The sequence below is a fragment of the Coenobita brevimanus genome, chromosome 66 (genome assembly GCF_032717465.1).
Source record: "Coenobita brevimanus isolate Jiangsu-jjx chromosome 66, ASM3271746v2, whole genome shotgun sequence".
NCBI lineage: Eukaryota > Metazoa > Arthropoda > Malacostraca > Decapoda > Coenobitidae > Coenobita > Coenobita brevimanus.
This window is the reverse complement of record NC_137019.1, coordinates 30,375,889-30,396,054: the sequence shown is the minus strand read 5'-3', so window position 1 is coordinate 30,396,054 and position 20,166 is coordinate 30,375,889. Positions and strand designations below refer to the sequence as shown.

At 40.3% G+C, this 20,166-nt stretch overlaps 1 protein-coding gene across 1 annotated transcript in view; it reads left to right on the top strand.

The window, feature by feature from the left end:
* LOC145405329 (putative inorganic phosphate cotransporter) overlaps positions 1–20,166 on the top strand; it is a 311,806-nt gene that overhangs the window by 195,539 nt on the left and 96,101 nt on the right. The window contains exon 6 of the mRNA XM_080276744.1: positions 4,645–4,777. Coding sequence (XP_080132870.1) covers positions 4,645–4,777 — 133 coding nt within the window. The remainder of the gene's footprint in view (positions 1–4,644; positions 4,778–20,166) is intronic.

The following is a 20,166-nucleotide window of genomic DNA, read 5'->3' as shown; positions in this document are numbered from 1 at the left end:
TCAACCGGAACCCTAAGGGAGCGACCATTGATCGTCTCTACCTGGACACTGTGGGAGCGACCATTGATCATCTCAACCGGAACCCTAAGGGAGCGACCGTTGATCGTCTCTACCTGGACACTGTGGGAGCGACCATTGATCGTCTCAACCGGAACCCTGAGGGAGCGACCATTGATCGTCTCTACCTGAACACTACGGGAGCGACCATTGATCGTCTCTACCAGAGGGGCGCTGCCTGGAGTACTATTTCTGACTCCACCCCTAGCTAACTCAGTGATTCCGCCACGCAAAGGTAGTGTCTTTCGCCTACGGTGGCGGCGGCGTGGTGGTTGAATGTCACAGGGGCGCACGGCCCGGGCTGACATGCGTCGTTGTTGCCCGGAGTGGTGGTGGCTAGTGGCGGCTACCCCGTGGGGTCCGAGTGGGGGTGTCGGCATTCTCGTGGGCGAACTCCGTTGTTTCTGGTTCGCCCTGTTGTCGGGGATACTATGGTATTCTCCGGGAGTTTCTTCGGGAGTACCGTATATGCGTCTGTTAAAGCCAAGCATTTCAATATATATATATATATATATAATATATAAATATATATATAAATATATATATATAATATATAAATATATATAAATATATAAATATATATAAATATATATATATATATATATATATATATATATATATATATATATATATATATATATATATATATATATATATATATATATATATATATATATATATATATATATGGACGGGATGATGCAAGAAGTAAAAACACGAGTAATGGAGAGCGATGGCGTTCGTAATGAATGGTGATGGATGGAATGTCCTCAAGTTTGTTGTATGCTGATGATGCAGTGCTACTTACAAATACTGGACAAGATATTGATAAACTAGTGCAGAGATTTGTAGATGTCTGTGAGTGCCGTGCCTTGCGAGTAAATGTAGAAAAGAATAAAGTGATGGTTAATGTGAGAGAAGGTGACTCCTAGTGTGATGTTAAAGTGAATGGAGAGATGGAATTAGTGAGAGAGTTCAAATACCTGGGTACAGTGATAATAAAGAGAGGAAAATGTGCAAAAGAAGTGAAAAGTAGAGTGACAGAAGGAAGGAAAGTAGCTTGATAAAGAACAGAGGCTTGAGTGTTGCAGCTGTGCGAGGCCTACATGAAGGAGTGTTAGTGCCAGCCTTAAAATTCGGATGTGAGACTATGGTGTGGCATGAAAATGAAAGGTCAAGAATAAGAGCAGTGTAGGTGAGACTGCTGAGGAATGTGTGTGGAGTACACAGAGTGTATATGATACGGAATATTATGATTCGTGAAAGATGAGGAGTGATTAAGGCCGTGGACACCAGAATCGAAAAGAGTGTGATGAGGTGTTTTGGTCACGTGGAAAGAATGGATAACAACAGAGGTGAGTTAAATGTATATATCAGCGAATTTGAAGGATGGAGGAGGTGAGGTAGGCCAATAAGGTGGTGGAGGGATATGGTGGATGAGTGTGTGGGGAAGAGAGGTATGGAAGTTGGTGAGGCCAAGGGACTGGCAAGAGACTTAACTGGCTGTATGAGTGTTGTGAGAAGAAGTGCATAACCAGGGATTTGGCACCCTTTTCAACGTGACAGCGTCTGGATTGGCTCTATCAGACAGGTATATGTGAAGCTACAGAACATGGTAAAATTTTTTGGCCTATCTGATGGAGCCACGATTTCGAGGGCTTGAATGATGAGTGAATAGAAGTGTTGCCCATTGAACTGAGCAAACTTTTGCTGTCTGGACGTTCCTACCCCTCACGCTGCCCTTGGGTGGGAAAGGAGATCCGGATGATGATGATGACTTTATAGTGTAATGTATCATAATATCACATATCCATTTTCAGTCATATCTATCATTGTCATCGTATAAAATTATAAAAATAAAGGCAATCTACCTTGTTTTAATTACATGTTGATGCGGGAATCCTTGACTGTGGGTTGAGTTGACAGTAGCAACGGCCGTCACAGTAAAACGACCTAGCTATCGGTACTTTTTAACTGCGGCAATCGCCGATTGAAGGAAAGTGTTAGGGGGAAATGTTCTTATTTCGTAAGCGGCAGACATCAGTAGCAAATCTTTGCATATATCATTCCTATATTTTTACACTCCATTTTTTTTTAACTGTTTCGCCCATCAACACGTCTCGATCTGTATGTATATGGATTAAACTCAATCTAATAAATATTGCAATTTTTTGGTGAGAAATTTATACAGCTGATATAGTAGGTGAAAGGTAGTGGAAAGTATACTTGTATCCAAAGGTAGACTTCTGTACAACGTAAAATATCAAATTTATCATAGTTTTACTTAAAATGAAAATTTATTTATTGTGCTGTAGGTCCTTATCATGAGGTAATATTCCTGCGATAAAACAAGGCAAATCATCTCAAATACTGTATAATTATAAGCTCCTCAGTTTGATTACGAGGATTTATCATTGCCTCTATTTTGCCACGAATTGGCAGTGCGGGAACACTATGCGTTGTAAGGCAAGAGATAAGTTTATATGAGGGAAAGGCTGAAAGTGCAAAAAATTGTAAAGGAAAGTTGGAATAGGAAGATTATACGTCAGGGAAGCAGGTAATCTCTTGAGGCCAGGCATGTCTTTTGTATCACATTCTGACCATTTCTAGACAACTTGATTCACATCAATATATATTTTTTTCTTTTTTACTAACTGGACAGGCTCGATACAACTTTCAGTATGAATTTACGCCTTTTTTAAGTTAAATAAAATCGTACTGAAGTAACAAAGAATATATTTTAGAAAAGACACAGGAATCAAGGTATGATGTAAGTCCTTTTGGAAAAACGAAAAGAAACTTGAAGGTGGACGCTGGAACAGCAAAGGAGTGAAGGGAATGGATGGCAGAGGGCTAGTAGGAAAGGATTATATGTCTGAGTCTATACAGGAATGTGTATGTCACAGAGCAAAATCGAAGAAAGTGGTTTATAGGCGATGGCTTGTTATCACTGATGTACAGTAGCCAAGAAGTGAATTGCTTTGGGTAAATGAAAAGTCAGTGAGCATTCGCTATGGATGGTATATAAACTATTAAAATTACGGGACCTGGTTATGTTTGGTTTAAAACTTACGGTGCAGGCCATAACATAGGACATCTAATGGACTGAAATTTAGGGAATGAGGCTACTTGTTCCTGTTTGGGGGAGTCATTCCTCTGGGACTGATAGTAACGAGGATGTATAAATAAAGCAGATGAGCATTTTTTCCTATGCATTCAGAGAAAACATGGAAACTGCATATCTAATCCTGCGATGTGCATGCCGAATTGAAAGAATTACAAAATAATATTACTGCGTCATGCAAGAAGCTACCATGCCGTTGTAAAAGCCCCATGAGTGTAATGGTGGCACATGTAAAGGAGTGATATCTTTGGATGCACTCAGTGAGTCGTACCAGCAGCAGCAGCAGCAGCAGCAGTGGTGGTAGTAGTAGCAGTAGTAGTTGTAGTAGTAGTAGTAGTAGTAGTAGTGTATTATTATTATTTAGCAGATGACAGTCCATTTTACGATGCAATATCTGTCCTCCTTCCCCTATTTTGTATTGTTATAAGTTTTGGATTAGGGCTTGCACTCATAAAGATAATGGTGGAAAACTTGATATAACTGGAAACACTATCTTAGAACAAGACGAACTAACCTAAGAAATGTCGTTGAAGACCATGCGCTCTCTTTCCCTTATTTCTAATCCTTTTCATTTTTGGAGGAGGTGACCACTGGAGGGGTCACGCTCCCCGAATATCGTGTCACAGATGAGAGCCCATTGTTCAACATGTATTAAAATATCAGAGCTATGTCTGCAGCTCTTTCACTATTTCTGAGAATAAAATTGGTGAGGGGCACACCTACCTTACAATTATGGCTGGAATATTGTATAATTTGAAGATCTTTGGAGTAGCCCGACGAAGTCAGCTGGGATATTTCATATGAATCCATCAAATAGTCTAGGAAGAACTAAGGCACGGACACACAGACAGACAGGCTGAATCTCGCTCAACAGTATTGGGCGAGTTGCCGAAAATTATACCACCATGCTTCACCTCACTGATGAATATCCTTAGGCTGAAGGAGCTACAAATAATCGCGATTTAGGCAGAAGAGATTAATTCGGGGTAAAGGAGGTAGAAGAGTTAGGAACAGTTAAGAAAAATATTTCAGGCGTAGGTTAAGTTGGTTCTGGAAAAAAAGGTGGAGGGAGAGTACACAGCTCATAATTCTAATAGCAAAACTGACCATGAGAGATTGGGAGAGTGATGATAACAGTTGGAACATGTGCTGGAAGGGAATGGTGAGCTAGGAGACCAAAGACAGGAAATATTTTCACCTGAGCTCTCTCAGATCTACACATGAAAAATTTCGCCCCTAAGGACACCAAAGTCTTTGTCTGGGTTTGCGTATGAGATCTGTATTGTGGCCACTATCTACCATGTCCTGGAGTAGTATGTAGGTGGGAAGCCACGGGGCAAAAGATAATGAACAGCTAAAACAAGATGACCGTGAAAAAATCTGTGCGTTTGTAATATTGTTAGAAATTAAATATTTTCTTAGCCACTGGGATGCTGGAAGCTAACATTCTTTGCATTTTACAGAATGGGGTGAATTCGGCAATGCCTTATGTGATCAAGCTGATGGCGTCAGTGGCCTGGGGTGCTGTCATTTCTGTCCTCTCTACCAGGAACCTCATCACAGTGGCAGTCGTCAGGAAACTCTCCACAGGCATAGGTGATGCATTTGCCAATAATACGTTTTCATAGTCTTTTCATTATAAATAACCGTGTGTGTTTTTTTTTTTTTTTTTGGAAGATTTTGCAGCTGAACATTAAGTAATTAGTGGGATCATTATCATCATTCATCGTTTTATCTCGTTTAAGCTCTCCCATCCCCCCCCCCCCCCGGGAAAAAACGGGTTGAGCATTATCCATAAACTAACACAAAGAAAAAAAGAAGAGGATACTTTCACTAGACAACTAAAAGGGGGAGGCGTTAGCTGGGGGAGGCGGTAACTCAGTCAGCAGATAGGTGGCCTGCAGTCCTACCAGACCCAGGTTCAAATCCCCGCTGGGGAAGGGAACAGTTTAAGGGTTTGAATTTAATTAAAGCAGACTTTACTGATATACCATAAGACCCGCCGACATGTCGTAAAAATACCCCCGCTAACACCAATACAAATGTCCTGTATGAGACAGCGCTAGCATGTATTCAATATGGACGGTGGGTGTTAGCGCCGAAGTGGTGACATGTAGAGGTGTATGGAATGTAGGAGGACTACTGGGCCCTAGGAGCAGGCTGTGAAGCCTATGCCCAGTGTCGGACACACACACACACACACACACACACACACACACACACACACACACACACACACACACACACTGGAATTACTGAAAGAGAAGAGGGAGGAAGCAAAAACAAAAAATGATGGAAGATCAGAAGAGGAGAAGAACACATATTTTTACGAAGTAATAGGATTGCAGGTACGAGAGTGGTACACAAACAGGATGGAATAAAAAGGAGGAAGATAGTAGAACCATGTAATGACAAGTATATAAATAAGATGATAAAGTTGATGTACTCAAATGTGGATGGAATGGTATCTAAATTACTAGAGATGAATGAGTATGTCAGAGAAAATGAACCACAAATAATATGCCTAACTGAAACAAAATTAACACCAAGGATATCCAATGACATACTAAACTTAGAGGAATACAATATATGGAGAAGAGACAGAAATTTAAAAAAAGGAAGAGGAATTATAATATTAACTAAGAAAAATCTAAAAGTCAATGAAATAAAACTAGATATACCATCACAAGTAGAACTGATTGCAGTAGAGATCAACACATCTGAAGGGAAAGTAATTGTAGCCAATTTGTACATGCCACCCAGATCAAACACATGGGAAAGAGACGAATATGAGGACCTGGCAGAGAGTACAATTTAGAGTTTAAGATCATTACTACATCAAATGGAAGAGAAATCGGAAAGAATTATAGTAACTGGAGATTTTAATACAAATATAAATTGGAATACTCTAGATATAATTAGCTAAGAAAGCTGTTGGGACCAAAAGCTCCTGGATCTCGTGCAAGAGTTTTTCCTAACGCAACATGTGAGGGAAACCACCAGAAAAAGAGGACTCGATGTACCTTCAGTGCTAGATCTAATATTTACTAGGCAAGAACATGATATTGACAGTTTAATATATCACCCTCCACTCGGCAAAAGCGATCATGCAGTACTAAATTACAACTTCAGGATAGCATATGACATAGTTAACAGCAATGAAAGTTACAAAAAGAGCCTAAACTATAAAAAGGGAAATTATCAAGACCTAAAGAAGTATTTCTTAGACGTTGATTGGGAAAATGAGCTTAGAGGACAAAATTTAAATGCTATATATAAAAAATTCTGTGAATTTTATGAAATAGGAGTCCAGAAGTACATCCCACAGCACAAAGAAGCAGATAAGAAAATACAGAAATGGTTCAATACAGAATGTAAAAATTCAAAAGAAGGAAGAGATTTGTTGTGGAATAGATACAGAAGACACAATAGTGAAAGGGCGTATAATAATTACAAACAGGCAAGAAACGATTATACAAGAATAAGGAGGGAAGCCCAAAAACAGTTTGAGAAGGATATAATAAATAAAAGTAGTGATCAACCAAAGCTGTTTTGCAGCTATATCAGAAGCAAAACCAAAGTAAAAGATATAATACAATCCATTACGGACGAGGGAATCACTTATACACAAGAGAAAGATATTTGTGAAGCACTAAATAAGAATTTCCAATTAGTTTTTACAGAAGAAAAAAATTTTGAGGGGGACTATGTGGAACATGCATCTCCACACATACTACCAGATATACAAATAGAAGAAAAAGTAATACAGGAGGAGTTAAGTAGATTAGACAGAGGAAAAGCAAGTGGTCCTGATGAAATTTCATGTTGGGTACTACGAGCATGTGCAAAGGAGTTAAGTAAACTATTATTTTTAATTTTCAATAAATCCTTGATTCAAGGTAAACTACCTGATATTTGGAAGAAAGCAAATATTGTCCCCTTATTCAAGAAAGGAATAAGACAAAATCCACTCAACTACCGACCAGTATCACTGACCAGTGTTGTAAGCAAGGTATTAGAAAAGCTTATAAGAAAAGCTTGGGTAAATCATCTAGAAGAACACAGTATGATAACAGAAAAACAGTTTGGTTTCAGAAAAGGAAAATCATGTGTTACTAATCTGTTGAGCTACTATGACAGAGTAACAAACACAATACAGGAAAGAGAAGGATGGGTGGACAGTATCTATTTAGATTTCAAGAAAGCTTTTGACACAGTACCACACCAAAGACTTTTATGGAAACTGTACCATCAAGGAGGAATTCGAGGCAAACTGTTTTGTTGGATGCAAGATTTTCTCATAAAAAGAGAAATGAGAACAGTACTAAGAGGAAACTACTCATCATGGAAAGAAGTGACTAGTGAATTACCACAGGGTTCAGTGTTGGCACCAGTCATGTTTTTAGTGTATATAAATGACATAAACAGTAACACTGGAAATGAGAGCTATCTGAATATGTTTGCAGATGATGCAAAAATACAAAGGAGAATTACTAACACAGACTCTTGTAAAGAGCTACAAGAAGAATTAAATAAACTTCATGAATGGAGTAATACATGGCAAATGGAATTCAATGTGGACAAGTGTCATGTAATCAAGTTTGGTAAAAGTGGAAAAAGACCTGATTGGGATTATAAGTTAGGAAATAAAATCCTATACACATCAGAAAGAGAGAAGGACCTAGGTGTGATTACCAATAACAGACTATCTCCGGCTGACCACATCAGCGAGAAGGTACGGAACATGTATACACTGCTTGCAAATATAAGACTAGCATTCACATACATAAATGAAGACATACTAAGAAGGATAATAACATCATTCATTGGACCAACCCTGGAATATGCATCAGTAGTCTGGAGTCCTCGTCTCAAAAAACACATAGACAAGATTGAAAAAGTTCAAAGGGCCGCTACAAGATGGATACCAAGCTTAAGGGACCTAAGATACGAAGAAAGACTAAATAAACTGAATCTACCAACACTACAGGAGAGAAGGAAAAGAGGTGACATGATAATGCTATATAAGTGCATATCAGGGAAGGAGAAAATAGACATAAATGATTACTTAACATATGGACAAGCATCAGCAAGAGGACACTGCAAAAAACTGCATAAGAAGAGAGGTGATAAAGACATAAGGAAATTCAGTTTCCCAAACAGAGCAATTGATCAATGGAATGCACTACCGAATGAAATAGTGTGTGCCAAAACAATTCACAAATTTAAGGATATGTACGGATAAATATGGTTTAAGACACGGGACAGTGCGAGCTTGATTCATTCCTGTAAAGATACAATTAGGTAAGAAAAATTAGGTAAGTTAAGAACACACACACACACACACACACACACACACACACACACATATATATATATATATATATATATATATATATATATATATAATCATCCTCATCCTCATCATCCTCATCATCATCCGGACCTCCTTTCCCACCCAAGGGCAGGGTGAGGAGTAGCAATGTCCAGACAGCCAAAAATTACCCAATCCAATTGGCCACGTTTCCATTCACTCATCATTCAAGCCCCCGGAATCCTGTCTCTATCGGATACGCCAAAAACATTCACCACGTTCTGTAGCTTCACATATCGTATCCGACAGAGTCAGTCCAGACGCTGCCACGTTAAAAACGGGTGCCAAAAATCCCTGATCATGCATATCTCCTCACAAAATTCATCCAGCCGGCTCGATCTCCTGTCAGTTCCCTAGCCTCACCGACTTCCAAACCTCTCTTCCTCACACATTTATCCACCATACCTCTCCACCTTTTCCATGGCCTACCTACCCTCCTCCCTCCTTGGAATTCGCTCAGATATACCTTCTTCACCACTCTGTTGTTATCCATTCTCTCCACATGACCATACCATCTCAGTACACTCTCTTCAATTCTGGTGTCCACCAACTTCCTCACTCCGCATCTTTCACGAATCACATTATTTCTTATCCTGTCCACCCTCTGTACTCCACATACATTCCTCAGCAGTCCCATCTCCACTGCTCTTACTCTTGACTTTTCATTTTCATGCCAGACCATAGTCTCACATCCATATGTTAAAGTTGGCACTAACACTCCTTCATGTAAGCCTCGTGCAGCTGAAACACTCAAGCCTCTGTTTCTTATCAAGGCCTTCATTGCACCAGCTACTTTTCTTCCTTGTGTCACTCTACTTTCAACTTCTTTTGCACATTTTCCTCTCTTTTCTATCACTGTACCCAGGTATTTGAACTCTCTCACCAATTCCAATCTTTCTCCAGTCATTGTTATATTGCACTGGGAGTCACCTTCTCTCTCAGTAACCATCACTTTACTCTTTTCTACATTTACTCTCAAGGAACGACGCCTACATACATCAGCAAAACTCTGCACTAGCCTACCAAGTTCTTGTCCGGTACTTGCAAGCAGTACTGCATCATCAGCATACAACAAATTTGAGATGTTCCATCCATCACCATACATTATCAATGCCATCCCTCTCTCCATTCCTCGTGTTTTCACTTCTCATCACCCCATCCATATATACACTGAACAACCATGGGGACATCACACAACCTTGTCGCACGCCTACACTGATTGTGAACCATTCACTTAGATGCCCATTAACCCTGACACATGCTTCACTACCATCATAAAAACTCTTGACGGCACCTAACAGCTTACCCTCTACACCGTACATGCACAAAACTTTCCACAATCCTTCTCTGTTCACTTTGTCATATGCTTTTTCCAGATCCATGAATGCCATAAACACCTTATGGTCCTTCTCACAAGTCTTCCCTACTATCTGTCTCACTGCAAATATTTGGTCCACACATCCTCTGCCACTCCTAAAGCCACCCTGTTCATCACTCACTAGGACTCCTGATATCTCTCTTACTTTCTGTATAATAATTCTTCCATATACCTTCCCTACCACACTCAGTAAGCTTATGCCACGATAATTCTTGCACTCACTTCGTTCATCTTTATTTTTGTACAGGGGTACAATCACAGCCTTTTTCCACTCTGCAGGCACAGTTTCACTCATCCAGGACTTCTTACATATCTCCAACAAGCACTTCATTCCATTCTCTCCACTACATTTAAGCATCTCTGCATACACCTCATCAACCCCAGCTGCTTTCACATTTTTCAGCTGCTTCACAGCACTCTTCACCTGTGCGAGTGTCACGTCTCCTGGCACTGCATTCCTTCTCTGCACACCCCCAAAACCAATCATGTTTACAGCTGCTCTGCTCTCTCTATCCCCATTCATCAGGCTATCAAAATATTCTTTCCATCTGGTCCTTACTTCATCTCCATGAGTTAATAATCTACCACCTGGATCCTTCACACCATCCCATTTCTTACTGCTTTCACTTCTACATTTCCGCACCTCTTTCCAGAATAACTTTCTATTTTCAGAGTAGTTCGCATTCATTTTTCTTCCTAGATCCTCATTTACCTCCTTCTTTTTCCTCTTCACTAGTCTCTTTACGTGCTTCTTGCTCTCAACATACTCAGTTCTTATTTCAACTGAACCCCTATCCTGTAACCACTTTAGCCACTTCTTCCTCTTTTCCTCCACCGCTCTCTTTACCTCCTCATCCCACCATGCCGTACCTTTCTTCTTTGTTGTTACTCTTGCCACACCACACACCGCTTTAGCATTTCTAACTAAGCAATCCCTATATGTATTCCACAGTCTGTCCAGATCCATTTCATTCCAATTCAGTAATTCTAACTCGTCCTCTACTTTGGTCCTGTATTCATCTGCCATTTCTTTGATCCTCAGTTTCTCAACTTTCAGTCTTTCTCCCTGACTGCTTCTCTCTCTCCTGATCCACCTCACTCCTTTCAGCTTGATCTTGCATACCACAATCATATGATCTGACATACCTCCACATCGTCCTCTCACAGCTCTCGTATCAGCAACCACTCCCATCATCGACCTCTCTACGAGCACGTAATCAATCAGGCTTCTTTCAACACGATCCCCGTTCCCTCTATGCCATGCACATTTATGTGCATCTCTGTGTTTGAAATATGAGTTACAAATGCACGACCTCCTCTCCTGACACATATCCTTTAGTCTCTTCCCATTATCATTTTCTCCTGGTACTCCATAGCAACCCATTATGTCATCCTCAGGACCAATGCCTATTCTTCCATTCATATCCCCCATCACAATCACTTTATAGCTCCTGGGCATTTCTCCCACTACTTCACCCAGCTCATCCCAAAACCTGTCTTTCTCTCTCTCTCTCACTCCTGTCCTCGCATGGTGCATATGCTAGAATCACTGCCACTTTCACCTTCTCAAACTTGAACTTGACATACATACATCTCGAGCTAACACATTTCTAGTCTCTCATTCCACTCTGCCACACCTCATTCATCAACAAAGCAACTCCTTCCTTGCATCTTCCTCTCCCATTCATTCCCGATCTTACACATTTCACACCCTCCCACTCCTCCACTTCGCACCCTTTCATCTTCGTTTCACACAATGCCATCACAGCATATCTCGCACTCTTGAACACATTCACCACTTCCACCCTCTTGCTTTCCTCATTCACACCTCTCACATTCCACATGACCACGCGAGTCTGCCCATTTGGTTGGGGCCCTGGGCAGGTATTGGGCCCTCCGAGGCTCTCTGAAACAACTGCCATGATTTTTTATATATATATATATATATATATATATTCTAATCATGTACGTTGTAAGTCTTTGAATTTCTCACCTCAGTCCGCTGGCCAAGTCAGTCTAGAATCCCCAGATTCGCCTGATTAAGTTATTCACTTAACAACTGTATAGTAGAGCCATTTCGGTGAAGCTTAAAAAAGGCATGTAACCCTTGACATATGAACTTCCATGCACACTTCATTCATCGGTTGCTATCTTTCATTTTCTCCACTGTCATCGTGTATTACTTGCATTGTCACATATTTACCTTTACCAAGTAATCTTAACTTTCCACCCTCCCTCCTGCAATCAAACTCACTCACATACTTTTCTTCGCCCTAATCATGTATACCTTTTATGTGACACCATACCAGTTAGCAATAGAGTTGTTAATTCCATATTTTTTTCAGAACGCTGTATATTTCTTATTTGTCATATAAATGCTACTGTGTCCTCCCCCCCCCTTTCTCTCTCTGTTGTGTGTGTGTGTGTGTGTGAAAACTTTCTGAATCATTCTGCCAGCAGAGTTAGGTGGATTTGTGTGTGGATGGGTGACTGAGTGGGTGTGTGGCTAGAGGAAAATAGGTTCAATGGGAAAGGGTCCATGGACAAAATGGGTACATGAAAAGTGTAGGTAGTGTACATGCCTGCGCGAAAGTACTTGAGCAGGGGATGAAGCGAAACCAAATCAATACATGATATCGGGAAAAAAAATAATAATGATAATAACACTCGTTAACGGTTGATCTAAATGTTCAGTCATCATAGCTGAAGCTGCATCTTGTTTCAACTCCCTGCTCATTGTGACCATGCAGGGTTTCCTTGACTGCCTACTTACGATCATTAATGACTGTCATTACCCCTCTCTGCTTGTGACTCGTAGTAGTTTTTAATTAATATTTATTGAAACAAGAGGGGCTTATGTTACCCCATGGGCTTATAAAGCGCTCGAGGAATATTATATCTCTCTTTTCCTAACTGAATAAAAATATCGATAGTCCTGGATCAGTCGAAAGTTGTTTGATATTTCTCCCTGCGATTTAAAACAGTTAAAGATCTTCTAAAGCCCCAACGACCTCGTATAAAAGGCAAACAAAATACTACAGTTTATTACCCAGTAACCTACAAGTTGTCTCAACCCAACACTGGTCCTCCCATCGCTTGCACCGCATAGAAGAGGTCTCTTTTGCTTTCTTTGTTTTATAATCTGTGCAGAGTAGAACGTATTTAGGCACTTTACCAGCACGGCAGATAGTGATTTCCGCGTCTTCATTCAGCTGTGCCAGTTGCTTAAATTTCTGTATGTGTCTTCTCTGAAGTATGTTGTTTACTGTATTTTCCTCTGCCTTTTTTCGCCTTGCTGAAGCTCAGCATGGAGTCCCTCGTCGCTCTTGAATTTTCTTCTCTTGGTAAGCTGGTGAATGTCGTCCAGGAGAATTTCAGCTTCCAGGCACTTATGCCATGGGCTTGGTTTGGATGGAACGTAGCAATTAAGCTTCAGGTTAGGCAGCTCCTCTTGATATTCTGATAGGGTCTTGTTTGTGAGGTTGAGATACCCGATAGTGTTGTCTGGGAAGTATAGTTGTCCTTCGATAAAGTGGAAATATTATTTGTGGGTCTTGTTCTCAGTGATAAGTTGATGGTGCCCAGTTCATTTTGCAGAGTAAGACTGATCTCTTCCCAGGCCTCTTGTTGGAGATTCGTTCCATCTTCACTGGGCGTCCTGAAGGTCAGTTTGGAATGATCGAGAAGGAAGTATTTAGGGTTATCATTAAACCTGCTGTATATCCACATACGAGTTCATTAATGGCATCTTCGTGTAAATTAACAGTGAAAAGATACTGAAGACGTTCAAACAACTATAACAGATTTCAAGGCTCAATTTCACCACTGAATTGAACAGAGAGAGCACGCTTCCCCTTCTGGATATGGTTGGCTGGCAAAGCTCAACAACAGTCCATACAAATGTTTATGTAATGCCAATCAACCACAGACTATGTATAAATGGAAAGAGTGAGTGCCCCCAACGAAATATGGATTCCACCATCAAGCCGTACATCAGGAGAGCCTTAAATCATTCGACCAACTGATATACCCCCCTCCCCCATCAGGAAACTGAAAGGGCTACGTAAGTGCTTTTCAACAATGGACACACCAACCTGGATATCCTTAATATAACAGGCAAAAAGAGTTAGGGAAATGGTACCAAGGAAATGAGAACAGGCTCAGTCAAGATGGCCAGCGCATAACATTATAATACAAAGCCCATATGCATATAGATTTAAAGACAGAAGAAAGGGTACTGAAAAGGATAATCAAATGATACGTGATATCGCCTGCTCCCCAAACACCGTCGATCTCGTCATATATTACAAGGACAAGAAAACTTCAACTCTGCTTCTCAGAAGTAACACAACTAAACAAATATAAGACCAGCAAATGGGTAATCTTGTGTACGAATACACCTGCAAACTAGGTAACTCTGAGTCCCTCCCCTCTTTATACATAGGATACACGACCACAAAACTCACCTGAAGAATTAATCTTCCCCTCCAGAACAGGATGCCCAAAACACACGCCAAATAGTGTCATAAAACCCATCTAACCAGACAAGTAAGGGATGAAAACCCCGTCACAAGACACCTATAGATATCAGAAGGCCTCATCATCCCATCAATGATCGAGCCTCTGCCATGAGCTTAGAAGTAAAAAAACTGGCAATGATTCTGTCCTTGCAGCCTGCTCCACCTCTGATGGTACCAGGAGCGGGATTGATGACATCATTTCACACCTGAAATCCTGGCCGCTCTCACTGGCTGGACGCCACTTGCCTCCTGTTGGTCACTTGCCTTATCTCTAATTTGCTTGTATAGTATAATACACCCGGATATGCAGTTTCTTTTGGATATGGACCACTTGATCGACTCTGTTCTTTTTTTTTTCTTTTTTTGGACCACTTGATCGACTCTGTTCTTTTTTTTTCTTTTTTTGGACCACTTGATCGACTCTGTTCTTTTTTTTTCTTTTTTTGGACCACTTGATCGACTCTGTTCTTTTTTTTTTTCTTTTTTTGGACCACTTGATCGACTCTGTTCTTTTTTTTTCTTTTTTTGGACCACTTGATCGACTCTGTTCTTTTTTTTTCTTTTTTTGGACCACTTGATCGACTCTGTTCTTTTTTTTTTTCATTTTTAACCCTTGTCCGACTATCAACGACATAGTATCTGTTCCTCTTGCTACACACTGGACTTTGTTTTTCTTTTACACATTCCTGCTAGCACCACCGCCACTAGCACTTCTCAGCTGTAGTAAGAAGCCGAACTCCGATGTTTTTTCTCAGGTGTAAACACGAGGGGGTATGGGTCCATTAATCGGGTTGGTTATTGGAGGCGACTGGGGTGGCATCCCACTCTGATAGGGTCGAGTTATAGGTAAGTTTCCTGGTGGGAGTTGCTTGCTCGGATAGGGATGGTGAAAGTGCAGCATGTAAAAACAGAAATGAAGATGTCCAAAATAATACCGCGCATTACTAACATGAATAAAGACATTTCGATTCACAGAATCACTAATCTTTCATTTTGAAAAGTTTAATGTAGCTTTCACGAAGTTCTTTAACACTCAAGCTTTAAAGCCATGTGTAGAAGTGATAATAGTGTTTCGACATCTGAAAGATGATGAGCTGATATCATTTGCTACGGCAGATATTACCACCCCATGAAATAACAAAAAAGACAGTATTTGTGAAATGGCTATATAAGCACATTGGACAACACTCTGATGAAGAATACAAACAGAAATCTAAGAGCATAATAACTGGCTACAAACAGAGGAAGTAATTAAAATGAAGAAATACACTTGCGAGTACCTTCTTAAATAAGATCCAATGAAACAACAAATGAACAGAAAATACTAAGTGGGTTCCAGGCTTACAACATGTATGTAACGCCTAAGCAATGTCAAGAGGAAAAGTATATCAGTCTTCTGACCTGCTCTAAATGATATGCAAGATGATCATTAGACAAAAACTGCAATATCCAGAAAAGTATGTGCTCAGAGTGCGGGGAAACTGCTCATCAGAAAGCTTGCCTAATCCGCATAAGGGTGAACAATGACCAGGCTAACCATTGTACGCATGCAATGGCCTGTCTCATACACAAGGAGATCAGCACCAAGAAGAAAACAGAAAAAAAAAAGAAAAAGAAAAAAAAAACATTCTGGGGGCAAATGCTAATAGCCAGCCAGAATATACTGTTGGCTAAGGTAAAAGCTATCTACAAACTAAATTTTTAGAAAATTCGCAAAACACTAGGGAATTCAGTCACTTCATTTCACAAAAAGCCAGTCCATATGAAAAGATTCCTGGCTGTTGGGATTCGGTCGCCTTCGATCAAATCCTTACCAAAAGTACTAGGCTTCTGCACATGCATATAGCTGCTCATACCTGAAGGTTTGGTTAAAATTAGTCGATGACTTTTCGAGATATTTTGGCAACACACACACACACACACACACACACACACACACACACACACACACACACACTCGCTGGCGCAGTGGTAATGCTCTCGCTTGCCATCTGGTAGACGGGAGTTCGCGCCTCGCTCAGGTTGCGAAAAGTTTCACTGACGAAGTGGGTGGTTACTGTCCCCCTTGAGCAAGGGGACGGGTGTGTGGGTGTGTGAAGGTCACAGCCTTGCCCTTAGATCGGACTATATGAGCTCTCAGCTCCCTTCCGGGAGGGTAAAATGCTGACGATCACGACCATCAAGTGATCCTGACCGATCCGGTGAATTATAATTTCACACACACACACACACACACACACACACACACACATTGACAAAAACTGGACAGTATTGCCTAGCCTTGCTAAAAGTGGACGATAAAAATAGAACGTTGACTGAAGTGGTCAAGGCAACAACAAAAGAAGCAAACAATGCAGAAGACATAACGCAAATAACTCTGAGTGACGCAAAGCATACTAAGATCCTGGTTTGCAATCTGCACTATTTTCTAAACATCAGGAATCCCGGGACATACAGAACATACTTAAAACAAACTGAACAGGATGCTGAAAAACAGTATTTTGCCAGAGATTTGATTTAACAAACCAGAATCTGCGGGTTTACTTCTGGTAATTGCTGCAACCCCCGGCCCTATAAAGACGGAAACTGAGACAGTTGATACTAACACAGTGAAGCGTCCAGATGCTACGGCAACTTCTGGAATAATATAACAGAAAGATAAAACCAACAATTCAATACCCAATATGCAAGAAACTGAGACACAAGCTGGCATCCACTAAAGGAGAACCAGCACAACGGAGGATGAACACAGGCGCCCTTCACACTCGGGCACAACAGAAAGGACACACAGGAGATTGTTCCTTGAGCAACGTATTGTGACTTACGCAGACGATCTTGAACTTACAATTTATGTAAGCGAAAAAGCACCATTCCCAACAAAAGAAATTACATATAATGAAGTAATTAGGGGAATAATGACTGGGATAATGAAACTGGGTTACGCCGACCAAGATAAATCATTGATCAATGAAAATAAAAAGACAAGGTAAAAAGAAAAAACTAGATGCAGGTTCAATCTTGATCAGGAATGGTCTCCAAGCACGTCTACCTGTGTATACTCATCAAAAGAAAAAAATCTAATATGAACAAGAACATAACTGCACAACACTCTCTACCTATATATCTATAGCCACATGCCTTAATCCAGTAAGAGGTGGCCACAAACAAATCGCTTCCATGTTGCCCTGTTCCCCATTATTACGATGCCCTCTCCCCAACTCGCCCCCTCTCTCATATACCTCTCCACACCATCCATCCATCTCATCCTCGGTCTCCCCCTCCACTTCGCTTACATACACTCTCCTCGTTATTCTCTCACTCTCCATGCTTTCCACGTGACCTGGTGGCCAACCACTTCCATGAATTTCTTCTAACGCTTTTTATCAAATCCACATCCACAAAACAACGCTCCCTCACTTCTTCATTTGCCAGTCTGTCTCTTCATGCAGCTCCACATGCTCCTTTCACCTAAATCGTTACCACTGCTCACACTCCTGATTTGTGTCCTTTCAGCAAGATCCAAGCTTGTATTGGTATCACAGTACTGTCATACAATGACTTTTTTTTACTCTCCTGCTCACATCCCCATTTCTTATCACTGCTTTCAAAGCACAACACAGTGTACGTTATTAGACTGCTAATAAAAACGAACTAACTAATACTTGCCTGAATTTAAACCCTAATATAATACTGATAAATGGCTACGGACCAGGCAGTTCTGAAATTTAAAAAAAAATGATTATGTGTACCAGTGAAATAAAAGCAACGAATTAAATGATGATGTACAGTAACAATAACAATAAAAAGAACAATTAAACACAAAATAACTGATAGCATTAATAGCGAATGCTCAGTTGTAAAACTCCACACAGTTTTAAATGCAATTGGTACTGTGTACCTTCCACCAAGACGCCCCTGTCTACCATGTTACGATCAACTAAGGAGAGCCAGCAACACTCAAACATCGTGTATCACTGGGGGCTTCAGTGCAAGACACCGTGTATGTGTACAACAGCAACAACAACAACAAGAGAGATAATAATGATAATGTAGGACATTTACTCGGTATTATAATCAAAACAGGAATAATATTTAGTTTGGGGCTAAACTTTCACACATGCCCTGGACCAAAAGGTACCACTACACCTGTTAGAATTTTCGGTAACCATATATATAGATCACTTGAACTATTATATACGAAAAGGACCGTTAACATGTAAAAACCGTCCCCCAGTAATTTCCAGTCTACCTACTTCGCCCATCCCGATACACAAGTAAACAACATTTCTGACAAGATAGGCAAATTGGGAAATATACGAAAGTGAGCTAGAACAACAAGAATTAACCAAGATAAGACAGCCTAACACACAAAATATAAACATTCAAATACACATTTTGACATTAGTTATACAGAGAGCAGCTAAAAAGAGTATTACCTATAGTTCCTACAAAAACACTGCCACATTACATAATGATAAAAACACTTAAACACATTCAAACATTAGACAACCTACAAATAATATACTTGATACCTAGAAACCTTTGGTGCGGACATTAACGTTTTGAAAAATATTAGACTATTGCGCGGGAAGCTTATGAAAGAATATGTCATGTTAGCTTTGAGGAGACGGGAAAGAGTTATCGATAACACTGACTCACCACAACACCGTCCAAAACTTTGGACCAGAAAAAAAAAAGTATAGAGAGAAAAACAATAAAAGCATCCATTATTAGAGATGAGAATGGTCCCAGAGTAACAGAAGACCGAGGTACTAAGACAGAGATTAGAAGAGATGGGCTAGTACCTTCAGAATAAATGAGGAAGAAAACAGTGACTTTGACAGGGAACATGAAACAAATAAAACTACTTAGGTCAGCACCACATCAGGATGAACCCAGCATTATAATGAAAATGGCTTAACCCCTTTGTGCCCCGTATCCCCAGGAGGGGACGGGAGTGGGCATTTTCAAAATTTAAGAAGGACGGGAACCCCGGGGCAGGCACCTATGAGGTTTGCGACTATGAGCCGACAGTAGGAGGGCGGTACGCCTAGCGCCCTTCCAGCAAAATCCCTCACACAGAAGCTCTGGGAGCTAAGGGGTTAAACAGGCTGAAAGAAATTGGGAAAATTACAGAAGGAGAACAGCTACGTAAAAATAACGAGCTTCAAAGGAAAATCACCCAGATTCAATAAAATAACCAGAAACGTTAATGTACTGCCCAACGTCTTGAAGGTACTACTCAACAATTATAATGCAATATTATCACTTGGCTACGTTTCTGAATCATTTAAAATATTGATAATTATATTCATTCCCCAAGAAGGACAAAGGATCTGGCACAGTATGAAATCATCGTCCCATCTCATTACTTAACGTGAAAGCCAAATTACTGGAAAAGATCATCAATACATGACAAACTAACGTATTAAAAGGCCAAATTAACACAAAACAACATGGTTTTTAGGAAAGGGCGATGTATACATACGAAAATAACAATAGCAATTGAGATAATATCCAATGCGAAAGCCAGAGATGAACAAGTTAACATAATGCTAAGAGATGTCTCAGTGGCATTTGATGAAGTAAGGGACACAAGTTATGATGAAATTTCTTTTAAAAACAGGTTTGCAAGGATAAATGTAAACAGTTACACTGGACCGAGATTACATCTAATGACTCTTTATTCAATATACACAGCAGATTTACCTCT